The sequence below is a fragment of the Temnothorax curvispinosus genome, unplaced genomic scaffold (genome assembly GCF_003070985.1).
Source record: "Temnothorax curvispinosus isolate PA1 unplaced genomic scaffold, ASM307098v1 QBEX01004747.1, whole genome shotgun sequence".
NCBI classification, from domain to species: domain Eukaryota; kingdom Metazoa; phylum Arthropoda; class Insecta; order Hymenoptera; family Formicidae; genus Temnothorax; species Temnothorax curvispinosus.
In genome coordinates this window covers 1,207,198-1,216,947 of record NW_020214527.1, presented here as the reverse complement: position 1 = coordinate 1,216,947, position 9,750 = coordinate 1,207,198, and the positions used below count along the sequence as shown (strand labels likewise).

Below are 9,750 nucleotides of genomic sequence, written 5' to 3'. Positions count from 1 at the left end.
GGCCAATTATTACTTCTTTCAAATTATTTCTTTAATACGTATAAATTATCTAAAAATTTTATATATATAATAAAATATTATTATGACACTAAGAACGTAGTTCCAATATTAAAACTAATTGAAACGCGTTTTAGTTGATAAGAAATATTTCAGTATATTTGTACGGATTGAAAATGCTATGTTCGATATTTCAAATATTATCTGGATTGTACATGGAAAGTCATGGTGAAATCAAATACTGCTACGTATCGTTTCGTACATAGAATTGCCGTAAAACGCGTTTCTGTCGTTCGAACCACTTTCCCTATTCGCGCAGACAAGCTGATGGATACTCGGGGACGGTATTTACATGGATATTGAGTATCGCCGAAAGAATACGACGAGCGTCTCTCGAAGTAGAGGCTCCGATAAAATCCTAGCGTAAGGGAAACGCGGAAACGTGTTACGAATGATCAATAATCACGGAGCAACAGTGAATATATCTACTCTCACGTAGCTAAATGCGCAAGACGCAAGGAGCATCTCTTGATCCATATATTACGACATTTGTATCATGACATCGATTTCGATCTCCTTTGAAGCGCCATATAAGCTTGCCCGTATGTTAATATGCGCGATATATCTGTTTGTGTCCTCATTATACACGTAGAGTATATGCACATACATGCGCATGCATATACGTATATATAAAATGTAAACATACGTATAAATATATATTATGAATAAATATATACGTTTATTGCTTTTTATATTCATTCTTACTTATATATTTGTAATACATACTCATATACCTATACACGTCAAACAATAATGGTCGCACATGTAAAGTGGAATATCGGAGGTGGTCACATGGCGCTTCATATGGCGTTACATAATACGCATTACGGTCACGCATATTATTGCGCATATAACGTGCGCACATAATATGCGTATAAATCTCAAACAGTTATCGCGGCTTTCGTTTTTACCTAAATTCATTTGTCCGTCGAACGCATTTGTATAATTAGCGGAATTAACGATTCCGCGAAAGAATTACTACCTTCCCCCCCGAACTCCTGGTCGCACTCTTAATTTTGCGTCGATAACGGATTACTCCCTCACCCCGTTACGGCACATCTGCGCTGAACGCGCGGATCAGCGGTTCCAATCTATTTAAAAACCATCGGAACCGCATTTAGTTCCGCGGAAATACGGTCGTCTTAAATTGAAATTATTGTCGTCGGGGGTCGACTTCGTGAGAAGTTCCGCGTATAATTCGTTGCTCCGAGGCGGGACTTTATCGATGCGCATGAGATGTAACACCAATGATTTTTTTCCAATTTTTTTCTCGGGAATCTTCTTGATGCTTTCCATTGGCAGTGACTTGCCCGTTTCTCTCACGAGGCGCGAGATTTAGCAGAAACAGTGGTACGGATTTCTATTTCTGCATTCCGCGGGCGCACATTACGTGAGTCAATTATATTAATGCCGTTTACCACACCTGCAGGCTCTATATGATATTTTAATGATTAAGTGTCCGCGTAATGCACGAATGTGATTTAGGTGTTGCGCCCCAGCTGTAATAGCTGTTAAGGTAAGAATTTATCGTTGGATATTATCATAAAAATATATCAACTAAAGGGATGATCTTAAATCAAGGAGGTAGAAGTTGGTATTTAGGCAAGAAGTATCAAGATTAATCGCTCAATTATAACAATTTTGCAAGCCAAATGCATTTTAATTAGTAGTTTAAAGAAAGAGATATATATATAATTATACATAAATGTATATATAAATCTTCTCTAAATTATATATTTTTTATTTTGACATATCGATTAAAATTATATTTGTGCAGGCATTTATCTCTCCAACTAAAATATTTTTAATTTGTTAAAAGGAGTTAAAGTGGATTTTCCATTTAAACGCGCTTTAATCTTTTCCAATATTGGAACTCTCTAAATCTGAATCAGTGAATAGTAGTGTTGAATCAGTGACTATATTCACTGATTCAGATTTAGAGAGAACATTTTTTTTTTTAGTATCACGATAATATTTTGTTAAGAGAGAATTTTTTACTAGATGATTTACGTGCATTTGGAAAGACGATTTAGAAGTCAGTGTTGAATTTGAGAAATTTACATTGCAGATGATTAGTAAACGATAATCTATCTCGTAAAAGACAAAAAAGATTCATATTAATATTCAACTTAATGCCGTAATATTTAGCAATTTGAAAATAATGAGAACTAATCTAATTAGTTTAATAACAGAATATTCTATTATACATATAACCCACTCATTAGATAATGAAATGGTTATAACATATTCAGAGTTTTATTTAATTAATATAAGACGGAAAATAAAACTTAAAGTTTCTTTCTTCTTTGACTTCCCTTTTCGAAAAGACTCCGTATTTTTCCATTCGTATCCCGGATTGAGGTTCAAGAAGTTTAGAGAGTGGATGGGTGAAAGGAAGGTGATAAATTCCGCGGGTGCCAACAGGCGAGTGGAACTGCAAAGAGGAACGCCAGGAGCTTGAAAAGTTTTGAAGTGTCGATCATGCGAACGTAAATTCTGTTCCCGTAATATTCTACTTCTTTGTCGCATTTATAATACATTTTGCATGCCTTTTTTTCATAGTCGCAAAGAATATTAAATCTCTAGTATGGAAAAATTTCTAACGTAAAAAATACGCAAAGTACATCTAGAAAAATCAGTTTAAAGTTTTTATTTGTACCAGAAAATATTATGTTTCATTTATTGAATGTTAATCATGCTCACGATATTTGAATGGCAATAGCTTTATTTAAGGTAATACCAATTCAATGGCGGAATAAAAGGAACATTCAAAAATAAAGACCATAGAGAAACTCTTACAAAGTCTCACCACGTGCAAGTACGCGGTTTTCTTCTGTCTGGCCTTTAGAATTTTCAAATTCTTTAGATCGCGTCAAAGGGGGGTCGGTACGTCGATACGTACCACTTAAAAGGATACACGCCGCGGATGTTGGTGCGAACCAAAAGAACGGGAAAACGTGCTCCGCGCGTTTGAGATCCCTAGCACGTGCGATTTTTGAATGCACGTGCGAGTTCTCTCCGCAGACATTGTACGGTCACGCGTGTTGCAAAGCAGCCATGTGAAATTCAAACTGGATTCCGTATACTATAGTAAATATATCTGCCTTTTCCTCGGTCGTGTCGGACGAATGGCGATTTCTTCTCCTTGCCAGACTGTCTTTTTACGTAGCCGTCGTATATCGAACGTGCCAGAATTGGCGAACAAGTGGATACATAGCGCAATTTCTCATGAAATGTACGGTCGACCATTATCGGTGAAAATATCAAGACGTTCATGATTTCTGAAATTGTGTTCCAACAATTAAACACGAAAATATGCAACGAGATATTGTACTCATTGTTTAGTTTAACAAATTTTTATTTTAAAGCTTGAAAAGAAACTAAATATTATAAAATATCTAATTATTAAATAATAAATATATATAATAATTATTAAAATGTAATACAGAATAATTTTCGACTTTTGTATTTATTAAGAAATGACGAATATCTTGCCATAAAGAAAGAAAGAACGACGTCGTCATTCAGTAATCTTGTCACGTACACGAATTCATCAGACAGAGATTTGGGAGTTAGAAATAGATATATATGATTCTGCAAATATGCGACAGAAAGCAAAGAAATATATATTGTAACTTGTGAGAAATACATAGAAACTGTCTCGCTTACACAAATAAATTTTGTCTGTTCTGTTTAATATATTTTATGAAAATCTTAAATTCATATAAAATTAATGAAAGTCTCAAGAACATATGATATTATCTTTTATGTATCATTATAAAGACTCTCTAATTATCACTATTCATTAACCTTCTCAATTTTTAGTATTAAAAATCAAGCTAATTAAACTTTGAATTAAATTTTTATGTGAAAAGTTACGACAAAAATAAAAATTTATACTTTCAGTATTATTCAGTATTATTTATCTACTTTCAGTATTATTCTCCAGACTTTATTAAAACTTCTTAACATGCAATAACTAAGTAATTCCTTAATACATTCCTTATATTACATTATATACTAGCCCGTTCTTCTTACTTCGCCTCGTGATATTTATGGCCTATGGCAAGCGTGAAACTTTGGGCTAGTTTATATACTAATTTGTATCCTAGAACAGGAGTTATTTCATGTTGCGTATAACTTATCCCAAAAGTTATCGTAGTTTTATCACATTATATCGAAAAGCAAGAATTCACGGTAACTTCCGTTCCGACACGTGCTGAGAAACAATCTTCTATATTACCGCAAGAAAGTTGGAAAAAGAACTTTTTCTAACTTATTATATTATATTATAGAAATACAGAGAGAGAATATAATATAATATAATTATACGAATTATATATTACATATATGTATATACTGTATGCATGTATATTTAATTTATATATATAATATCATATAATATTATATAGATTATATGTATGCACACTTATTCTTACTTTTCTATAGAGTATAGTTCATATAAAAAGAATGTTGAAGAGATTAAAGAGTGCATCTCTCGGACGTCAATAACATATATATAAATGTTAATGTGTCGCGTATCGATCTCTTCAATTCTAAAACGAAAAAGTTATTTCTTGTGCCAAAAGTGGTAATATGATACATTTCGATTTTTATCACAAATATATCGCATGATATATTACCTACACAAATTTCTGACTACACAAGTATAAGCACTCACAAAGAAATCAATTTTGCTTAATATTTAAGAGAAAATGGACTTGCTTGATCCACACAATGGAGCTCTTTCGCTAAATTGAAATATCCTAGATACTCTATTGTGTCTGGCGTATTATCGATGCAATAATGGCCGCCTAATCCTTTGTGAAAGAAAGCGTGGAAACACTGTGGCGTGAGGTAGATAGGCTGCAAAGTATAAAATTCGTAATTACTCTTAAAGTTTAAGTACTAAGCTATTGATGCTACTGCTAACACTAAAGTTTTATTGAACTCCAGTACATCTTATTTTATACGACTTTGTCGTAAAAAGTTCAATTTAAAAGACGTGAATAGACATGTTAATAGACATGTTAATTGCAATATAAAGAGAGAAACTGAACCTGCTGTTTAATAATAATCGATCTGATAAAAAGTATATACATGCAGTAATGGTTCCTCGTATCTCTCACGTTTATATACATGTGATTTACGTATAAATAACTTACATATGTGATAATGTCTTTTGAAAATATGTGTTCTTGTTGACGAGTGTCCCAACGGCTGTCATGAGCGTTTGCATATTATAATGGCGAAACCAATTGCAGATTGCGGTCTTTGATTTTAACGGAATTTGTGGAAAATCTTGCGGTATGATAGACTAAAGCGGATTTCCGTTTTGCGCCACGAGTATACCACCCAAACCTACAAGATGAAATGCAGAAAATGTCACAGTCTATTCGACAAGATTTTACAATTATTATTTCTTGTTTTTTATTTTCTCTTAAACGCTATTTTTAACTAATTATGTTCGAGCAGATACTGGCTTTCTTAGCAACGGTATCTTTAAAATGATCTGCATTGATTCCGTGAAACTTAACGGGCCAATCCGTTTCTTGGCGTAAACTTTTAGGACGTTTCCCTGTTTACCGTTGCTGATAAAGAAATTGCCCTTCATGGAACATCCGTGGTTAATATGGTTGATGGTTTGCAGCCTACATTGTCCGGTGTTTTTATCTACGAAAGCGACACAACTTGCGTTTTTGTTGCCTTCCATTGTTGTTACGCCACATAACGCAAATATTGAGTTCATAATCAGTTGTGATCGCGTTAATGAGAAGTAGAAATAAGTGAGATTGGAGCGTAAATTAGGGACAGCAGTGGAACTGACACCAACAAGTCGATAAAACTGAGACGAAGCTAAGACAGTAATAAATAAGTAAAGTATCGTTATCTATGTAATTACTTTACATACTTTTCAGAGTTCTAGATAGTACTACACAGATTTTATGTAATGTTTTGATTCAAAACTTTTTTATAAAACGTGAGTCTTATTACTTTTCGTACTTACACATACACATACTTTTCAGAATTCTAGATATATAGTGCTACACAAATTCTTATATTGTTATATAGAAAAATAATAGAATTTAAAAATCGCTTCTGCTTAAAATAACTAAATTATAATGTATCTTTGTTTCCAGGAAAAAAGTGCCAGGATTTTATATCTTCAAATCCTTATTTTTAGCATTTAATAGCTAGAACATTTATCGACTATTAAGAACTATAAACTTTTAACAATTATATTTAAAAAATATCAAATGCAAAACTTATATTATGAATAAAAAAACTTATATTATAAAATATTATAATCTGATACACTATCTTTGACGCAAATTCAGAAAAACATACATGGAAAGAACAGTTTTGCTAAATGTAAAAATTGGGCTTTTAATCTGAGAATAATAATAGAGAACATCAAAATAATTATGTAGGACATTCAAACATGATAATGCTGCAAAAAGGTTAGTCATTTTTGCAACCAGGTTGAATGTATATAATTAAAATTATTTATACTGTGGAACATAATTATTTTCAGATTTCTATATCAGCTAAATCTTTAATTACTTTATCAAGACAATTCTCTATATAACAAACTTTTGTTCACATAAAAAACTAGTTTTAAAATAAAAAGATAATTATGGCCATCAATCTGACATATAAATTTTGTTCGCTAAATTAAAGTATCCTTCATACTCGATCGTGTCCCTCGTGATATTGTTAACAAACTGCCCGCCTGCTCCGTAATTGGAAAAACTATGGAACTGATGATGCCTCCTCGGCAGAGGCTGAAAAGCATAATATAAATATTTCATAAAGTTTAAGCTTTGAAATTTAGACCGTAATCATCACAGTCATAATTAACGCTTAAACTGGAAAAGTTGAGATTTATTAATTTAACTTACTTAAATTTAATAATTACAAGTGCTCATTTTAACATAAGCGGATAGATAGAATTACACGAGTTAATGAATAAGAAATTAAGATTTATAATTATGGTAGTTTTTCTGGTGACACAAGACAGTAATTTGAAGAAAAATAATCTCTGTTATCCACTTGCACTACCATAGTATAAATTACTTACAGAATTGTAGCGCTGTTCATAGTGCAAAATATCCGGTTCGGTGTTAATAATTGTACCAACAGCTATCAGATCCTGTTCGAGCTCTATGTCGTGACAATCAAACCATTTAGCGAGAATGCGAAATGATGACTTGTTCTGGAAATAACATTTCGGCATAACATTTAGCGCCACTCGTCCATTCCTCATTCTCAGAACGCCACCTAAGGCTGCAGGACCAGACATAGAAAAGATAATACAAACATCTTTTTATCTACTTTTAAAATTATATAATTAACTAGATTAAAAGGTTTATTACCAACAGGATAATCACGGTAATGTCTGTAAAGTATGTCTTGCATTATTGTTATAATATCCAAATCGGTTTGGCGACCCTTGGCGCGCACTTTAAGAACATTGCCCTCCCTGCCTTCGCTGAGAAAAAAATTGCCCATAAAGGAGCACGTCATTGTCTTGGGTTGAGTTAACATTACTATCCTGCTCTGTCCTTTGTCTGCGAAAACGATGCGACTCGCATTCGTGATATTAGGTGCTTTATACGCCGCGTTCATAATGAGCTACAACAGTAATCGAGCTTGTGAAAAATAAACATAAAAAGATCAGATTGAAGCAACTAACAAATCATAATAACATACTATCATAGAATTAAAACATCAGTAGAAAACGATAACAATAAATCAATTAATATAATACGCAGTTTATCGCACAATTTATGGATCTCTATTTATTCTACTAGTACAATAAAATTATAATAATATTATCATACTTTTGCGCATGAAAGTATTTATAATACATACGTGTCCGTTGTAAGGCAAGTATGGATACGCAGCGTAACCAGATCCGATAATGAAAGAATCATAGCCAGTTGATAATAACATATCCTCAATATTCCATTTTGCGCTATCATAAAGCGGGTTCGGAATAAGGTTCGTATAATCACCGACTTGTATTATTGAAGGATTGCCGTTTAAACCTGTAATTATAGAATTTTATGGAAATTTGTTTTCTTACAATTAGTAAAATACTACTTAGCTTCCTTCAATTTCTTACCTATTCCGGCAAGATTAAATGGTTCTTCGGTTAGACAAGGGCAGGTAGCTATGTCAACCGTCAACTCTCGAAACACGGATTCCATTCCATCTTGCAGAACTATTGTTAGTGACAGCAATATCAAATATTATACATGTAAATTAAATTATAAAGTTATATACGTTACGTACTTGTTGCAACCTCCGGAAGTGTAGGAAACTGCGAGTTTATCGTGTTTAACGAAAAATTTGCAATCCAGGCATCGCCGTTTTCTGCCGCCATGATGTTTACTTTGAATTTAAGCGCAATACTATAAAATAATGGAAAATACATATAAGAATTGATAACTTATCAAGTTAAAAGAGAATTTTAAAGGAAGTATCTAGATCATAAAATAAAATCTAAATCATATTAATGTTATTTCGAATAATAAGATGCGAAAAGAGTGATAGCTGTTACTATTAGAGATAATGCAGTAAACTAATTTTTATGTGACTTACATATAAATTAGTTTTCCAAAAAAGTAACAAAGCTTTAATGATAAAGCAATGTATTGTCACTTTTCTCTTATTAATTTTTAAGGCAATTTCTCTATGTGATTTGTCACACACGTAATTTTTTACTGGAATTATTAGGCAGCCATAATATAAAAAATATAATATACGCGCAGTGCATATTTTGATGATAGTACAAACAATATGTATCACTTAATTTTCGTAATATTGTAGACGCTATTTTGTTAGCGTATATTAATATTGATAGTGAGAGATATATTAATAAAATAAGAGCAAAACATGTATTAAAATATTACTAATTACATATAATATGTTTTGTCTCCTCCTCCTCCTCCTCCTCCTCCTCTCTCTCCCTCTGTATGTGTGTGTGTGTGTGTGTGTGTGTGTGTGTGTGTGTGTGTGTGTGTGCACAGTCGCCACAGTCTAGATTATATACTGACAAGATATATGTTGCAAAAGTTTTGTATAATTGCAGAATATTAAATTTCTAACTAATTCACTATCACAGGCACGTCTATCCTTTCGTAGTCTGAATATGAAATGAAATAAGTCATATTTTCAAAGACGTTTCTCTCAGACAGAAAACAACAGCATAAACTGACTCTTACTACAGATTATAGCAGTCATGAGTACTCAGTGGCAATAAATAAATATAACTTTGTAAGATCGTTAAACTTTGAAATTTAAATACGAAGGGAAAGTACGGTAGATAAAATAGTACGATTTCTGCCTAAGAAGTGTAAGTTAAATATGTAATCTTATGTTCTAAGTCTTTAAGTCGCTGAATACGATGGTAACATTTTTATCCGTCTAAATCCGTGAGAAAGTGGTCAAATTTCGCCTTAAAAAGGTAGAAGCTGTTTCGATTGTACATTAATATTGAAAGTAATATTAGTGAACCAAAAATAAAACATACATTTAAATGTTAATTAAATATTACTAAATCTAATATGTATATGTGTATGTGTAAAGCATACGTTTGTACACTCACTCAATGTATGTCGTGAAAATTTGTATGCTCGTAAACTGTATAATTTCTTAGTTTCACCATCACAAGCACATCCATTGTTT

The 9,750-nt window shown here is 32.3% G+C and overlaps 1 protein-coding gene across 1 annotated transcript; it reads right to left on the bottom strand.

Moving 5' to 3' along the window:
* Positions 1-4,755: 4,755 nt before the first annotated feature.
* LOC112453855 (ester hydrolase C11orf54 homolog) lies at positions 4,756-8,446 on the bottom strand. Its single transcript, XM_025014837.1, has 8 exons — positions 8,356-8,446; positions 8,186-8,284; positions 7,933-8,108; positions 7,434-7,692; positions 7,139-7,344; positions 6,751-6,842; positions 5,223-5,292; positions 4,756-4,923 (listed from the first exon to the last, which is right to left on the bottom strand). Exons 1-8 carry the CDS (start codon positions 8,444-8,446, stop codon positions 4,756-4,758), a joined length of 1,161 nt encoding a protein of 386 aa, XP_024870605.1.
* Between the last annotated feature and the right edge of the window lie 1,304 nt (positions 8,447-9,750).